The sequence below is a fragment of the Ornithodoros turicata genome, chromosome 6 (assembly GCF_037126465.1).
Source record: "Ornithodoros turicata isolate Travis chromosome 6, ASM3712646v1, whole genome shotgun sequence".
Classification (NCBI taxonomy): domain Eukaryota; kingdom Metazoa; phylum Arthropoda; class Arachnida; order Ixodida; family Argasidae; genus Ornithodoros; species Ornithodoros turicata.
In genome coordinates this window covers 49,936,833-49,955,180 of record NC_088206.1, presented here as the reverse complement: position 1 = coordinate 49,955,180, position 18,348 = coordinate 49,936,833, and the positions used below count along the sequence as shown (strand labels likewise).

Genomic DNA, 18,348 nt, shown 5'->3' with positions numbered 1-18,348 from the left:
CTGTGCTGTTCGTGAATGACAAAGGTCTGCAAATAACCAGTGGTCTCCCCTCTTTAGCTGAAAAAAAAAAAAAGCAAGAAACAAACAAACAAACAAAAAAGGAGAGGACACTGATTGCCTCCTGCTCCATATGTTCGAGTCAAAAGTTACAGAAAAAGAGGTGCTAAAGACACGCTGCGAGTTCCGAACTCACTTCGAAAAAACGTCTTTCGAACAAACGGCATCGATCAACCGGCTTTCGATCGAACGGCTTGCGATTAAGCGGTCTTCGATCAAACGCTTTCTCCAAACAGCTTAGGATTTCGGAAGAACTCCTTGAACTCCATCTTTATGTATAAATGAACAAGATAAAATGAAAGGAACTTGACGCGCGACGAGGTCTCGGAGCACGATTTTCGTCTCATAATGCGCTGATTATTACCCGGAAACTTCAGTATTATATTTTTAGACACTCCTTGGTTTTCACAGGGTACTTCACATTACACCAGACCTTTCGTTCAGCGTAGACACTAGTTCAGCGGAGAATCCCCAGCGACCCAGAGCTTTTTCTTATCTTCCTCAGAAGGCCTCCCTTTGTTCGCCGTCCAAAGACAGACGGGTACAGGTTTTGGGTCATCCAACGTGCAACTAGCAAGGATTGTCGAAAGATGGAAAATCCAGGGAACTAGTATCGAAAAATTGGCCGTATCTCAAAATAACGTGATCGAAGTCCCCCTTGAAAAATAAACTACTGTAAATAAATGTTATGTGGCTATTTCTGCACGGAAACTGCCAAGGCCCACTTAGACCAACCTGAACATGAAAATGCAAACACCGAACTTTTACTAACCTAATAATCAACTAACTAACGTGCTGTTCCGTCGCGTCCGTTTCATTTCTCTCTTATTTCTTAATTTTATTTATTTATGTATTTCCGGAATAGCAAGCCGACGTCCCGTTTAGGTGACCTTTAGCCCGTTTTTTTTTTCCTTTTCGTCTAATAAATATATCACCCCTCCCCCATCGCTGTCGTTGGTTGTCGTTGGTTTTCCTTGCTTCGCGAACGTGAATTTGGGTTCCGGAAAAGACTGTTGCTCATTGCGTGGGCGGAAATAATTGTGCAGCAGCCGCTTGATCGATTTTTCTTATTGGTTCACGTGGAGCGTTCATGAAAAAAAAAAAAAATAATAATAAAGATAAATAAAAATAAAAATAAATCGATCAATAAAAGAAAGAAAGAGAAACAACAAATAAAGCTGCAGTTCTAAGTGCCGTTATCCTAAGAAACATTTATCTGTGTGTAATCCGCTTGCTGGCTGTTTCAACATAACAAACATTACAGGGCAGTCCTGTTGAACATTACTGGAATGTTTGTGAAGTCGACCTTCCACTAACCGTAAATACAAGAGATTCTCGTTAGCCTTATGAGACAGTTGACTGAGTAAGCACAAACCCGAAACGGCAAAATCGAGCAAATTGACGTTTAATGTGAAGCTAATAAACTCATCTCACTTCTCTATAAGCGCACCGAAAAAAGAAGAGGTTTATTGGTCTCGGTGGTCTCTTACACGGGCCACGACAATGATGGCTGACGATGATCCCTTTACGAGCAGATAAGTAAGCTTTTGTTCTGGTCCCCAAGTCAGCTGTCCATGAAAGTAAAGAGGAGAGAGGGAGCAGTACAGTGCACGTGCGCGCCGCATGGTCGGCGGATGGATACGGTCAAAATGTTCCGCGCGGTTTTTCCTGTGCTACGGCTAGAGGGCGACACAGAATGACGCGGTTTATGGGGCTTTGAGACAGTATTTATCCGTACTCACATTTCATGCTTTTTTATAAAAACATAAAGTGGTAGACATATAAATTTGATGTCTATCGATTCCTGAAATATTTCCAGAGAAAGTAAATGGAAAGTTTTTTCGAAATGGCTATAGAAGTTTAATAAAAACCTGTTCAAAGAGGGAGGAGAAAAATTGTCTATTTTTTTCGCATTCTTGACGTCGCCGTAAAATACATACGACATGTATGAGAAATCTAGTAGCATAATTCTCTTATCTCGTCTTCCTCTTTATGATGAAACCACCCACGTCAAAATCTGTGCGGTGGTTAGCGAGAAAAAGCATAAAAACTGTTCCACAGCAAATACATTGGGACGGAGAGCTGGTATGCCCTCTTAAGAGTCTTGAAAGCCTTGAAAGGAAAACTCCCAAACATCAAATCAAAATCCCCCACTGCCACCGCTAAACTGCACACGGGAGCGACGCCGCCCCTTCCTCAGGCGGAGTATGCACAATAAACTTGGGCTAACGTTATCTTAAGCTAGACTACAATCTGTCCGTGTTGGTCCTGCAGCATTGGCAATTTCGTAAAGCAGGCTTCACCGCATGCAGGAAAGCGTCAGGTGAAGCCCACCTTCGGGAGGTGTCGTTCATATTCTGCGAATAGTTGGATACAGTTGAACCTCTCAATAACGAACGTCCATTTAACGAAATCCTCCGTTTAACGAAAAATTTCCGTTGCACGAGCGCGTCCCCATAGACGCCAATGTATTTTTGAGCTCGATTTAACGAAATACGTTCGTTTGGTCACCTCTATTTAACGAAGTCCCCGGGCTCTCCTGCGCGTGTCTTTACCCCTTAACCACAAAGAAAAGGAGGAGAAACTTTCCTTCTCCGTTGGTTTTACGCGAGTTTTCGTTGGTTACTTCGGTTGTCACGTGCTGGGGGCGCGAACGTGCCGACGTGTGCTTCGCCTCTGCCGGTAATCGGTGCGCCGATGCTGCGCGCCGCGACGGGCGACGGTGCGTCGCGCCGGCGCGAGGCTCTCTTCGCACCCGTTTTCGGACATGAAAACACGCATTGCTGACATTTTTTGCTCACGCCTCGCGAAGTCTTATCTGCTTGTGTTGATGACGACGACAGTACGTTGTGATTTTGTGCCTTTTCATTACTTTTGTTTTGTTCGCGCCGCTAATGCTGATGGGCATGATGCCGCTGCCGTTCATGGTTCCATCGGCGCAGGCGTCTACGCGACATGTACCCATTTCTCGTTCTTTTCGGCGGCGTACTATTGTTCTTTCCGGACGTCATGAGTGAAAGTGAACCAAAGAAACTTCGATACGCGAGCGCGTAGGAAAAAGCAGTCGAGGTTCATCCGGAGTTACGAAGGTAATGAACGCTCAGAGCGACACTGTGCACAAATTACGTGTTACCTAGCATTATGTAATGAATAAAGCTTGATATTTTGTGCCCTTCTTACCTTAGTACCTGTTTCATGACAAATGACGTTTTGCGGAACGCGCGGCGCTGGTAGTGCGGCGGCCATCTTCGTTTAACTTGGCGTGTTCCATTTAACGAATATCTCCGATTTAACGAAACAAAGAGTCATCATTTACAAATTCGTTATATAGAGGTTCAACTGTATTCGGAAATCCAAATATTGGGTATTTGATTCGCGAATGAAATACTTCGAGTGATTGATATTTTATTCGAATTCGAGAACTCGAATATCCGCACAACCCTAAAAATAAGAGATTCCGTGAAATTCCGGGCCAAACGAAGGATTCCACGATATTTCGCGGAATTACCGAAAAACTGGGGCCTTAATGATGACCTCAATGGAATGAAAGTAATCCAAGTGCTTCAAATGTCCTGCCATATTCCGTAAATTCTCCAGCACTGCACTAGCTGATGTTAAGTTTTATGACAATATTGCATACTGTAAAAGTAGAAATTTTTGCGAGGACTTAATTTTTGCAAATTTTATGATCGAACTTTTTTCGGGAAATTAAGGTTCCGCGAAATATAGGTAGCGGGGATGAAAAACTATGGGCATTGGAATTCGCGACGCTATGAGCTCCACAAAGACAAACCAACTTAGGGTAAGGTGGAGCAAGATACACACGGGGCAAGACACAACATTTTTTGCTCGACGCCGCCTGTCTCAAAGACGCGTTGCTCACACGACCTACAACGGCTTTTCCCACCGTTATTAATCCTCTTGTCGTACATTTTAATCCTTATACCATGACATTTAATCCTTTTGCCATCCGAATTAATCCTGCTTCCATTAATTATAATCCTCATTTCACATAATTTAATCCATTCCTCATGCAATTTAATCCACGTGACTATGTGTGGGCTACGTGACCTTTTTTTTGTATTTTGGGACAATTCCCATGTCTACGGGTATTGCACATGTTTTTCATTATTAATGTGGGTTTCTGCACCATAATGGGATACTGTGGGACTGTCAATTTGGATTATGGTATTGTGGGACTATTCCCATGTCTACGAGTTTTACCCATGCTTTTCATTAGATATGCAGGTTTTTGCACTGTAATGGGATACTGTGGTACTGTCGATCTTGACTACGATATCCGGGGTCTATAAGGGCGTCTACGGGTATTCCGCATGCTTTTCATTAAACATGCGGGTTTCTGCACAGTAATGGGATACTGTGGGACTGTCAATTGCAATTACGATATTGTGGTACTATTCCCATGTCAATGGGTACCCATGCTTTTCATTCAAAATGCGGGTATCTGCACTCTAATGGAATACTGTGCGACTGTATCTGGATTACGACATAGTGGGACTATGCCGGTGTCTACGGGTATTACCCATGCTTCTAATTAAAAACGGGGGTTTCTGCACTGTAATGGGATACTGTGGGTCTGTGTATCTGGACTACGTTATTGTGGCACTACTCCCATGTCTACGGGTATTACCCATGCTTGCCATTAAAAATGCAGGTTTCAGCTCTGTAATGGGATACTGCGGCACCGTCTATCTGGATTACGATATTGTGGGACTATTCCCATGTCTTCGGGTATTACCCATGCTTTTCGTCAAAAATGCGGATTTCTGCACTGTAATGGGATACTGTGGGACTGTCTATCTGGATTACGATATCCTGCAACTATACCCATGTCTACACGGGTATTAATCATGCTTTCCATTCAAAGTGCGGGTTTCTGTACTATAATGGGATACTGTTGGACTGTGAATATCGATTACTATATTCTGGCTCTATTTCCATTCTACGGGTATTACGCATGCTTTTCATTCAAAATACGAGTTTCTGTACCGTAATGGGATACTGTGGGACCGTCAACCTTGAGTACGATATTGTGGGACCACTCCCATGTGTGAGGGTATTACCGATGCTTTTCATAAAATGTGTGGGCTTCCGCTCCATAATGGGATACTGCGGGACTGTCGATCTTGATTACGCTATATTGGGACTATATGCATATGGGATATTCCCCTCGCTTCCCATTAAAAACGCAGTTCCTTGCACTGTAATAGGATACTGCGGGTCCGTCAATCTGGATTACGATATTGTGGCACTATTTCCTTGTCTATAGTTATTACCCATGCTTTTTATTCAAAATGCGGGTTTCTGCAGTATAGCCGGATACAGTGGGACTCTATCTGGTTTAGGATATTGTGGGACTATTCCCATGTGTGCAGGTATTACCCAAGCTTGTCATTAAATATGCTGGTTTTGCCCTGTATTGGGATACAGTGATCCACATAGACAGCCCCACAGTATCCCTTACAGTGCAGAAACCCGTATTTTGAATGAAAAGCATGGGTAAGACCAGTAGACGTGGAAATACTCCCACACTATCATAATCCAGATTGACAGACCCGGAGTATCCCATTAGAGCGCAAAAACTCACGTTTTTATTGAAAACCATGGGGAATACCCACACCCATGGGAATAGTCCCACCATAACGTAGGCCAGATACACAGTCCCACAGTATCCCATTAGAGTACAGAAATTCGCGTTTTTAAGTAGACGCATGGGTAATACCCATTGACATGGGAATAGTACCACAATATCGTAATTGCGATTGACAGTCCCACAGTATCCCATTACTGTGCAGAAAACTGTGTAATAATGAAAAACATGGGCAATACCCGTAGACATGGGAATTGACCCAAAATACAAAAAAAGTCACGTAGCCCACACATAGTCACGTAGTCAATTGCATGAGAAATGGATTAAATTATGTGAAATGGGGATTAAAATTAATGAAAGCATGATTAATTCGGATGGCAAAAGGATTAAATGTCATGGTATATAAGGATTAAAATGTACGACAAGAGGATTAATAACGGCGGAAAAAGCTTTAGATTATAACGACCATGTCGTGGGCACCCCTTCCCAGCGCCGCATTTTTGGAAGCTATCTTCTCATCGTCCCAGTTATTGCTTCCTCAACTTCTACAATACTTTGTACTTCAGCTTACCTTAGTATTTCTGTACAAGCGGTGGATGTTCCACAGATGTTTTATTCTGAGGTTGATTATCATCATCATTCTACGCGTTTTCATAGGAGCTATCGCTGTCGTCTGCTACTGCTACGGTAGTCGTACATACGCTTCTGCGCGTTCAGAATTCAAATTTCCATCGTCTAATCGTGCAGTGCCGATGAGTAGCAACCCTGGCGGATCGTGCGGACGGGCTCCTCATAGGGGTTGCTGATTGTGACATGGTCGTTATAATCTAGTAGGTCGTGGTTGCTCTTGTCTTGCACTTTGTCTGCTTGGATTGCAAAAACTAATTTGTATAGTTCATTACCGCGGCGTGTCTCATCTTGCCCCACACGATGTCTCGTCTTGCCCCGAGGGTTGGGGCAAGGTGAGACAATCTGCATTTTTTAATTTCTTGTTCTGTGTTTGCCTTACCCCAGCTAGGTCCATTCTGCATTTACAGGTCAGAAGCTCTAGACCCCAGAGAATGCGAATATGGCTAGTTTTTTTGAGAAACAGTAAACATCAAAATTTCATATTCAACTGCAAATTTCTGTCTCACGCTGCTATAACTGAAACGCCAGTTCAACATCAGTTGTCTATTCGCATACTGTAGACTCTCAGAACATAGCACGTTGTCCACCAACCATTGCCACGAATGATAGGGTTACTGCTTCTGATGCGAAGAGCGAGGGGGGGGGGGGGTGTACACCTTTTTGTAGCAATTTGTAGATAATTGCTACAAAAAGGTGTACGCCCCCTCTCTCTTCAAATCAGAAGCGATAACCCTATCATTCTTGGCAGTGGTTAGCGCACAACGTGCTATGAGGTGAAGTTCTGTTCTGAAAGTGTATCACTTGGCATTGCAGATGCCTGCTCTCACAAAACTAGCACGTACTGTCATTGTCGCGGGATTGGAGTTCACGGTAAGCCTCTATAAGCCAGTTAACATGTAGAGGTTTTATAACACTGCCAGCAGTGTCATGAACCCCCGATGTCCCTGATCCCGCAATTTCCGCTTTCACACAAATTCGCGAAATTAAGGTCCCGCAAAATATTCCCGAAATGTGCTTCCACACAAATTCGCGAATTGTTAAGACCGCGAAATTCACCACTTTTACAGTATTTCCTTTTTATTGTATATTTTTGCTCTCCAGATGCTTTAGTGCAGGGGTTCTCAAACGCCCAAGGAACCCCTGCACACTTGCAGGCGCACTGGAGGAACCCCCGCCCAGCTCGCAGGACCTAGTTTTGTAGGAACATGAGAGGGATCACACAAAACTAATAATAGAACACACAGTTATTTTTATTCCACCAAACCAACAATTAACTACATCTGGGACAACCCTTGTGGGGATTTAGCCGCGACTGTAATGTGCGAGGGAGCGCGTTCCCTATACCATATTTACTCGCGTATAATACGCTCGTTTTTACCCATAGACATCGCGCCATTGAGGAGGTGCGTTCAATACGCGGAGGAAAATTGGAACCCGGATTTTATTCCGAGATACATATTGATTCTGCGATCGAACGATTCTGCCTCATCATCGCGATTTATTCTGAGGTATCGGCGGCAATCTACCGGGAATTGAACGTTGCGATTCCGCATCATCGTCGCGATTTATACCGAGATATCCGCGGCCATCTCCCGGGAATCGAACGGCGCGATTTATTCCGAGATGAAACAATTGGAACCCGAGAAAGGGTCAGAGGAGGGACGACACGACACGTTCTCGCTTTGTACCAGCTGGCCTGCACCCTTGCCCTTTTGCCATTATTATTCCGAGATATCAGCGGCGATCTCCCCGGAATCGAACGTCACGATTCTCCAACATGGAATGGTCTTCCGTTCTATCAAACGTGGACGAAATACTCCTCAATGTTTGTCGCATTCGTCGTTCATTACTCTGGCGCCAGGCGCTCCATCTGGTTGACCGAGCGACACGAGCGGTCACGCGAGCGCGATACGATGGCAGGCTGGCGTTGCGCGAGACGATCCGGCCGCGCTACTAAAGTCGCGAAGCGTTTAATGTGCCGGGAACAGAAGGGTACCAGCATTTCGGCGCTCAGATTGTGGCGTGTTTAATATGCGAGTGCGTCCAGTATGCCAGTAAACGCGTAGCTAGCGCTCTCGGCAACTGCGGAACCCAGTTTGAGAACCCCTGCCTTAGTGCATCATATTGCAGCAGTCCAACAATTGCATATGACATGTCGTACAGCAATAGGAGTAACCAATAGATAAATTAATGTCCGTTCTGCAAGACATTACCACATGACCATGCAAAAGGTAACATTTACCAAACAGCGTGAGGAGCTTAGAATAATTGCAAGTATTGTGAAAGATTAGTATTCACTAGGGGTGTCCGAATATTCGAGTTCTCGAATTCGAATCGAATATCAAGCGCTTGAACTATTCGATTCGCGAATCGAATATCCAATATTCGAATTTTCGAATTTTCGAATATTCGACTATTCCACGAATATGAACGCCGCAACCCGAAAGTGGGCTTCACCTGATGCTTCCGTGCATGAGAAGCCCGCTTTACGAAATTGCCCTTGCTGCAGGACCAACACAGGCGGGATGGTGTTTAGCTTGAGATAACGTTATCCAAAGTTAGCTTTGTAGACATCGTCTGTGGAAGGGGTGGCGCCCCTCCCACGTGCAGTTTAGCGGTGCCGACGAGGGACTTTGATTTGATGTCTGTGAGGTCGCCTTTAAAAAGTTAGGACTCTTGTATAATGACTACAGCCCACAAACAAGAAGGGTGTCTTAATGTTGTCCTTCACGTCTAAAATTTCAGTAGTGCAACTTCCTAGGGCGAGTGCAAAGAAACTAAAGGGTGTTCATGGCAAAGCTGAGGCAGGATGCCAATTCGTTTGTTTCACGAATGGCCTGTGGTTGTCTGAAGCAATTACAGCCTCATCCGTGTAACATGCTACTGCCTGACATAAAATTTTGAAATGAAGGTAACCACTCCAGTACTCCAGTAAGTGTAGGCTCACCTGGAAAGCAGGAAGCACTCTCATGCAAAAAAGAAAGAGTAGGGGCTTTAAACAGAAGAATTGCGTGTCTCTCTCGTGACAGTTAATGCCAGAAAAATTACATTAAAGCCATGGGCTACCAAATGGAAACTTTTAGTGCAAAAGCCGCATATTGTAAATTTTGCACGAATATTCGATATTCGATTCGGTATTCGGAATTTTTTCTCCCATTCGATTTGATATTCGATTCGACTTAAAATATTCGGATTCGCACACCCGTAGTATTCACTATCTGCAAACTAAAGATAATAAAACTGTACTGACCTGAAGCTGAGTCAATTTTTCCCTGTTCTTCTGTTCCTCCGCTTCATAGTGAGCACGGAGAGACTTCACCTGCCCCTGTAGTTCCTTTACTTGACGATGCAGGACCTCTTTCTCCCTACTACTTTCTTGGCCCTACACATACACACAGTCTGCCTAAATATTATCACTCCAGGAGTAGAAGAATAGGGTAGAAACTGAAAGAGAGAACACTCTTTTGTACCTTTAGAGATGAGCCGTTCTTTATCACTGATTGTGCTCGAGCCTTGTAGCGCTCAAACTCGTCCTTGAGCTGTTCTTGTTCCTCGTGGCATTTTGCGTGCAGACCCAGGACCTCTTCTTCGGCAAGCTCTCGGAAATATGCTGAAAGAAAGAGAGTAACACGAAATGCACCATGCCTGTCGTGTCCTCCTACAGCAGTCTATGCACAAGCCTCTGCTCCTGGGCATGTTGAAGCTTTCCACTGAAATGTGCTCACCCATAAGGTTTACAGGATTCTCTGCACGCTGATTTGCTTCTTTCAGTGTTTGTCGCAGCTTCGTGAACCGATCCAGGAGGGTAGCAACATCAAGGTTTGAGTCCTAAGGCACGAATAATTTATATCGTTTATCGGTATATAGTATTATATATAGTTATATATGTCCTAACGCGGCTATGTATTTCGTAGGATATGTCCATCAATATGTATATCAATATGTAACATGTAATTTCAGCTATGTATGCATGAATAAAAGAATCTGAATATGTCTATCAATGTGCGAGGAAGCACAACAATATAAATAGGGCATTGTGTTTTCGGGTTTTACAATTTTGAAAATCAGTAAAAATTGGTTTTTACTTCAGGAGCTGTAAAACGGTAAAAATCGGGCGATATCGGGTGGACAGGCAAATTTTCGGGTGAAAAAACCAAAAAGCCCCTCTCGTATTTTAGATGAACACAAGGTGCAGAACAGTCGTGCTGAATGGACAGTGCTTAGCGTTCTCCAGTGCCCATATGTAGACGTATGTATATATGTCAATCTTGCTGCTTGCAAGTCGATGCAATGGTATGCACCATGTTTAATACATGGTGAAAACTCCACGAACTAAGGAGAATCACAGGGAAGACTTTTGGGCTAACACATATATTGTGCTCTTTCAGCACTATTGTCTTGCGAAGTGGCTACATGCTATTGAGTGAGCTAAAAGTCAAGGAGTTTCCCTTGGGACATTAGCAGACTTTTCTTACTCTCAGAATTAAGTAAGAACCACTGCCCACTGAAGGACAACTCTGTTTTTCAGCTGTAGGAGGACCCAAAAGTAATGACAGCAAAATCCTTTCTAGAAATAAACTGCACAAGAGTATTAAGTCAGGGTAATTGGTAAACCAACGTTTGAACTGGAAGCAGCAAAAGACGAGGACAGAGACAAGAAGTTAACGTTATGACTGCTTTAGCATCAACTTCTTGTCTCTGTCCTTGTCTTTTGCTGCTTCCAGTTCATATGCCCTTTCTAGAAATTGGAGCGTTTCATACCAACTGAACCGCAGTGGTTCAAAACAGCTGATCCATCAAAACAAAACAATCAATGTGACGTCTGCAAACAACATGGTGTCAAAACTGAGCAATGTTGTTACCTTCTGCCCAAACTCGAGCAAGGTGCCTTGCATCAATCAAATCTGAAACCTACCTACTTCCTCAGTGCTCACAGTTCGCTCCTCAATGTAAAGTCCTTTTTCTGAGCTACAAAAACTGACCTTTGCCATTTAAAAAGTTGGACATAATAAATGGGTAGACGGAGCATCTACACAATGTTCTGATACTTTGCACACCTGCTCGCTGTTGTGATACGAATCGCAAGTCAGAAAGCTGTGGAGAACAATACAACACAATACCCTAAGCAGCAGCCTTTTTTTGAAGACTGCAGATTGCAAGGCATGTTGTTCTCTCCCGTGTTTCCTTAATTCATGCACCTGCTAAAATCAACGTTTCTTTTTAATGTGTGAGAAGAGAAATCTGTATACCTCTGAGCCTTCAGCATAGTCTACTCCAGTGCCAATGCCTAACCCAGCAGAGCAGGCAAGTGTGGCATTTTCTCGTGCAAGCTGCGAGACCCTTTCTCGTAGTCTTTCAATGGCCACACGGTCTTGCAGTCGCAGGCGGTCATAAGTGCCTACTGCTTGAGACAGTTCCTGCAGGTGGCCTTCGAGGCTGGCTACACGAGTCTCGCTGCCTGACGCTTGCTGTTTGAGTTCAGCTTGTGCCTGTGCTGCTCTCTCGAGTTCACATTCCAATTCCTGCTGATGTTTAACCTGGAAACAGAATCAGAACAAAACAATGCAAGTGCATTTAGTTGGCGGATGACCCTAATAACCGGCCCTAGGTGTCAACTGTACAGTTCCTGTGGAAAAATGTTATTACATTTGGAATACATATTACAGGCTATCTTTAACAGAAAGCTATCTGAAGTATTGTATTCAAAGCTTAGGGACTTCAATAGTGCAAGTATTTATCAACATAAAAGCTTGGTGACAGAAAAGTACCATATAAACTGTTTCATGCCAAAACGGAGGACCCAATTAAGATCCCAATCCCAAAAATGAATCACATTTGATGATGATTTGATTATTTTTTCCTAATGGCACTGAGCATGAAATAATATCACTGAGACTGAGACATGTATGATATCTGACCATAAAACTCAACCACCAAAGCACAGTGCTTTTGTGAGAGATTCTAACGTGCGGATAATCTTGCTCACACCCCATGTGAAGGAGGATGTTTGAGAGTATGCATGCTCCTTCTACTGTGTTTAGATTGTGGCACATAGACCTGTCCTATGTACTATCTGATTGGCTCCATTCCATGGTCCAACCATCCAGATAACAAGTTCATGGATATGCTAACATGAACCTTGCACCTGGGGTGTTGAGAAAGTAAATGTATGCTTGCGGAAATTAAATATTTACCGCAAATTAGCAAAAGACAGCATTTTCTCTGTAAATTTTCTGGTATTTCCATAATCAAAAATGTTTTCTAAAAAAACATTTTCAGGAGACAACGTATTCATTTCCAATATTTCCAGGTTCCCAAAATATTGGCACTTTTCCCACCACATTTCGAAAAATATAATCCCAGAAAATGAGAAACTCTAGTTATAGGTAGCACACTCTATACATACTCCCTTTGCTGAACAAACAGCTGCACTAGGTGCGACAGGGCTGTCACTACATGCAGTATAGATGTTGAGGAAGCGCCAGAGATGTGAACAGAACAGGCTTTAACGAACAGCTACAGGCTGTACGATGAAAGATGCGTACGCGAGCAGCCTCCTTCTTTTCCTTAACAATAGAATTACACCCAAATCGGAAGAGGTTGCACCCAGGGAAAAATACTGTAGCCAGTATTTAATTGCAAGCAGTAAGTAAAGCAAGAAAACACCAACCTTAAGGTCCACAAGTTCCTGCTGGACTTTGAGTAAGAGAGGTGAGGGTTCATCAGCTTTTGCTTCAGCATCGGAGAGTCGCCGACGGACTTCTGTCAGTTCCAAAGTTAGTCTTTGTACTTTGGCTTCGTATTCCTTCACACGATCTGCCTAGAATGTTCAGAGTAGCATGCACTTACCAGACAAACACTGCCACAAGACTGTGTGCAGTAAAGGGACTATGAGATTTCCTGAACATCCTGTAATACTTTTCCTAAAAACGGTTCTTGTCGAGAAACATGTAGATAAGAAATTTTTCCTGACTAACATGCGCAGTTTTTTAACCACGCGCGGTTTAAACCTCTTCTGAACCTCTCCCCTGCATTCCTCACCTGTTCCTTCTCTCACTTACTGACATACCCCATGCCTCCTTAGGTTGTGTTTGCACACGGCTCGCACAAAAAGGCCAACTATGGGCATGAAATTCAGTGTGCAAGCATACCTCTGCAAAACTCACTCATGCTCAATGTGGTGAATGAGTTGAGCGTGAGTGAGCAAATGGAGAGCTGAGCAGGGGGTGAGTGAGCATATGAACAGCTGAGCAGGGAGTTAGTGAGTCAGCATGAGTGAGCAAACGGAGAGCTGAAATGAGTGGTAACGAAAGTCTCCGGACTGCCGTAGGCACTACGTAGATCAGCCGCACGAGTACCACTAAGTGGATCCCTCCCCAATATCAATCTAAACATCGTAATAGTCTGTTGAGACCTTCTCGATATCCTGAAAAGTTACAATGGTAGCATCTGAGTCGAAAATCACAAGCTGGAACCATTTGGAAACTCAAGTAGTTCCATCTAAGCTGGCTTATGGAACAAATTCCAGCAGAGACCAGCTCAGATGGAGTCACCTGAAACCAGCTTTGACGGATCCAGCTGGAACCAGTCTTAATGTATCCAGCTTGAACCCTTTCAACTGGATATTATCCAGCTTAAACCAACTGTGCACAGACTCCAGTTCTGCTGGAACCCTTTCAACTGGATATTATCCAGCTTAAACCAATTGTACATGGACTACAGTTCTGCTGGAACCTTTTCAACTGAATATTATCCAGCTTAAACCAATTGTACATGGACTACAGTTCTGCTTAGACCACCTCGGCTTTTCTGATTTCCTGCTTAGACCACCTTGGCTGGTCTCCTGTGGTAAGCTGGAACCTGTTCAAACCCACAAGAACCATTCAGAACCAGCATGACCCCTAACAGGTTCCAGCTTGTGATTTTCGACTGGGATAACACCATGAGCTAAGGGCAGTCTCATGGTCAAAGCGCATGCAGCTGCTACGTGAAGGAACATGATATACTTGACAAAATTCACACTCATGAGCCTCCTCACTCATGCTCACACATGCTCAATGTGACAGATAAGTTGAGCATGAGTGAGCAAACGGCGAGCTGAGTGGGGAGTGAGTCAGCAAAGGAAGCTGAGCGGCGAGTGAGCACGAGCGAGCAAACAAGGAGCTGAGCTTGAGATGAGTGAGCATGAGTGAACATGAGTGGGCAGCGGTCGACAGTGCCTACTTCTGGTGTGCAGTGACGTTATCGGACATAGACAGTGCTTCAAGTTTCTCCACATTACACTCATGCTGTCATGTGTTGCCAGGTGGATCAGCTTTGTATAAATTCCATAATCCATTTAAATTCTCTCATGAGACGTAAACCTTTGCTTGTGTGTTCACGAACATCTCTTCTGTTAAACAAAAACAAGTAAAAATTGTTTCGTAGTCCCTTGAAAGATAGGTGCGTAATACTACTGGCTGATTGCTTTGCTTTGCATCACTTGCCTATGACGATTTGCTGATAGGCATGAACCAAGAGAGCACCGCTAATAGTTTACAAGATTGTCTTGTAGTTACAAACAATATTTGGGATACAGTGCAATAGACAATGTGAAAAGGGTAATTGAAAAGTGGCCACGAAGAGTCCGAGATACTGCAACCTGTAGTGTCATAGCTAGAGCTACATGTGAGGTGTCAAAATTAATGTCGGCCCGATATTTATGCACTCTCGAAAAAAAGAAATTATCCTAAAGCAAAGACATGAGATGAACTTGAGGAATGCACATAATCTAGGCCTGAAAATTAACAACAAATGTTTTACTCAAATGTCAAATTGCTCTCTCTCTCTCCTCCAATATTTATCAAGTAACATAGTCAAAATTTGTTGCAGCCCATGCATATTCAACAATTATACATGCTGGCATGGACAGTCAATGATGCACTGACGCACCAATCCCTCTATTAAACTCAATCCAGGGCCTTAGTTCTATACGACAACATCCTTAGAAACGAGTCCTCCATTGAAACGTAATTCTGTAAAACAATAGTCCATAAAGCATATGAAGCACGAAAACCTTCGTTGATTGGGTGAAGCACCTGCGCCACCTGGCTGTGCAACCAGACGACTGTTTGATATGATGTGACCACTGTGTGGACTTATGTGGACCTTACCTGTGCAGCTCGAAGTGTGACAGCTTCCAACTTCTCTTCAAGAGCCTCTCGTGTGCGGCGTTCCTGCGCGACTAGACGCTGCAGCTCACGCAACATAGCTGCATGATTGCTTTCTTCATGTTCACGTTGTGTCTGTTCCTCACGGAGTTTCATGCGAAGCTGTTGCATGGTAGAAAAGTAGGCTGTCAAATGCTCCGTAATACTAAAAGGAAAGTGATTTGGGCGTGTACTTCAGGTGAACAATGTGGTGAGGAGGAAGTTATTGAGGTTCATGTCTTTATCTCGTTATTACCAGCAAAATAATGTTGTTTGTTCTTGTTTTTGTAACAAAAAGCAAGTTGTTCAAGCTACATTTTAAGGGATGACCTTCCATTGAAATGTTATGCGTTCAGCTGGTAGCACTACAATACAAACAACTGATGAAAATCTGCCTGCATTCAACTACACATGAAGCCAGAAAGATGGTGGAACGCAGATGTTGGGGGATCTTTTATCTGTATGGGTATCACAACTGCCAAGACAGTGTTAAAGGGGTTGATAAACTATTTCCAAACCTCTTGTAGAAATCACATTGTAAATATTGATTTCTGAAACTTTGTGTTATGAAGCTATTGTACACCGGAGATCACGTGCAGCACAGGTTCCTCCATCGCTCTCAACTATTCACCTCCTCGTCTATTTTTGTAGTGATGTGTTATCATGGAGAAAGGAAGTGCATAGTTTTCTGTGGTGACCTAGACTCTTGTAAAAAGGGAGCCGGACACCAGAGAAGCCTCTGGGCAAGGGTGCACGGATAAAACGCCACTTTGCCTGCCGACGTCTCTGAGCACTGTTTGGCCCCACCATTGATGGTGGTTTGAATAACTCACAGTTTTAGAAACCCAACAGAAAAAAAGAAGAAAAATCTCGAAATGAGGAATGTGAACTAAAACAGAGGAATGTGGGACTTCACATACTGAATCTCGTTGATTCATTATTCTCGTTGATGGAACAGAACCATACATATAGTGAGTTGCATATGTTTTCTCAACCTCTCATTTTTTAATGATGTGCAGCATTTAGATGATTTTACAGTGAAAGACCCATCCACAAATTTTTTTGTTTTTTAGCTGTGGCTGGTTGCATGAGAAACAAATGCATTCCCACACCAAACACAATGATCATAGCGGACCCGTAGTGTGTTAAAGGATCTCAACAGGGTCAAGAAACCCCTGAACTCCTTCAGAAACCCCATTGGGGAACTACATCACTTCATGATGCCAGGTGTACTGATGGGAGCATCGAGCAAGTGGCTCGCTCATTAGTACTCGCCACACGCCCATGCAACACCGTGCTACGGCAGAACTTTGGGTCACATCTCCAAGGTCACGGAGCTCCGCACAAGACCATTTTTTCTGGGTGTTTTTGTAAATTGTGATATGATCCTGCATATGAAAAATATTTGGATGGTTGCACCCAATAGCCTGCTTGATCAGTTAAAGCGTTGAGCAATCCCAAATGTGATTTCACAGTTCCGTTAATTATTGAAAGTCCTAGTGTTGCCCAAGAATCTTGATACACAGAAATACCACTATAAGCCACATTTAGCTGTACCGACTGCAGCCGGTGCAATGCGGACAAGAAATTGTGAGCAAGTATGTCGGGCAACTGCGCTCTTCCTGAACTGAAATTCCAGATGTACTCCTGGAGTACAAGGCATACCTCTGACAACTTGGCCTCAAGTGCCTTGACATTGGCAGATGCTGCCTGTTCCTGTTCATTGAGCTGTTTTATAGCGACTTCTTTCTCCTGCAGAAGCCTACGTCTGTCACCTTGAAAGGCTGCCTCCATGCGGGACTTTTCTTCTGTGAGAGTTACTAAGGCCTCAGATAAGGCTTCCACCTGCTGGCTGTCTTTGCATCCCTGCGAATTAATTGTATTTTAGCAGGACACAGTTAGGATAGTGTCAGAATAGTGAAAACTTTCTTTTCAGTATGGCATCAGTCACCTACAATGGAACTGTGCTCTGCATGTCCTGCATCCTGTGTTTCTTGAGACTTCTCGGAACTTTCACTCTCCTCTTTGTCAGTGTCACCAAATTTGTTTTCCACTTTCTGTGTGTCTTCAGGAACATTCGTCTTCTTCTGCGAACTTATGGCCTTGAAACTGGCTTCCAATGCCTCTTTTTCCTTTTGTAGACTCTTGTACCCACGTACAAGATCTGCCAAATTAGACGACGTTTCCAAAGATATACAAAGGGAATTGTGCGAGAAGACAGTAAGGTTTTACCTTTAAGTTTCGTCTGGTAATGCTTCAGCTTCTCCTGCTGCGCGCAAATTATTTCGCAGAGCTCTCTGCGGTTCGTATGCTCAGTAATGGTAGTCATTTCAGATCTGTAAAACAATGCAAACTGTGCCTACTTCTTCGCTTTTCCTGGAAGCCATAAAAAGAAACTTTTCAAATATCAACGAAGCACGCTGAAAATTCATTTCCCCCGGAATAACCTGTCCTGAACACTTGTTAGAGGTTCATAACGGAGAAGCACGACTTCATTTACGGTGTTATTTCTCAATCGAATCGGTCAGTTGACAGGCCATGGTTCAACTTACGTATTATATCAATTTGTCAGCTTGATTGTGTTCGTTCCTCGTCAGATGTGTCCGATTCTTCCCTCATAACATTACAGCTGCACACGAAACTGTAACCACTCCGAACTACACCCTTATTATTAGCCAATTTGCTGACATCTGTGTCACTGTATCAAATACAATTACGACCTGTATTATCCATATGGACGATTGGGCATATGCCTTGTTTTGCACCCTGCTTCATCACATCAACTAGAGCGACAGCAGAGCAGACGCCGCTGCAAGCATGAAAGAATATGCTATTAATTTGATATGGTTTACTCAAATTGAG

At 43.6% G+C, this 18,348-nt stretch overlaps 1 protein-coding gene across 3 annotated transcripts in view; it reads right to left on the bottom strand.

The window, feature by feature from the left end:
- Positions 1-18,297, bottom strand: part of LOC135396646 (GRIP and coiled-coil domain-containing protein 1-like) — a 29,883-nt gene extending 11,586 nt beyond the window's left edge. Inside the window, exons 1-10 of one of the 3 annotated variants that reach the window (XM_064627730.1) lie at positions 18,039-18,297; positions 17,719-17,862; positions 17,442-17,650; positions 17,152-17,352; positions 15,451-15,609; positions 12,969-13,118; positions 11,548-11,835; positions 10,024-10,126; positions 9,769-9,908; positions 9,549-9,680 (exon numbers count right to left, since the gene is read on the bottom strand). In XM_064627730.1, coding sequence (XP_064483800.1) covers positions 9,549-9,680; positions 9,769-9,908; positions 10,024-10,126; positions 11,548-11,835; positions 12,969-13,118; positions 15,451-15,609; positions 17,152-17,352; positions 17,442-17,650; positions 17,719-17,815 — 1,479 coding nt within the window. In that variant the 5' untranslated portion in view covers positions 17,816-17,862; positions 18,039-18,297. The remainder of the gene's footprint in view (positions 1-9,548; positions 9,681-9,768; positions 9,909-10,023; positions 10,127-11,547; positions 11,836-12,968; positions 13,119-15,450; positions 15,610-17,151; positions 17,353-17,441; positions 17,651-17,718; positions 17,863-18,038) is intronic. The other 2 variants (XM_064627729.1, XM_064627732.1) reach the window with 2 other exon arrangements.
- Positions 18,298-18,348: the final 51 nt, after the last annotated feature.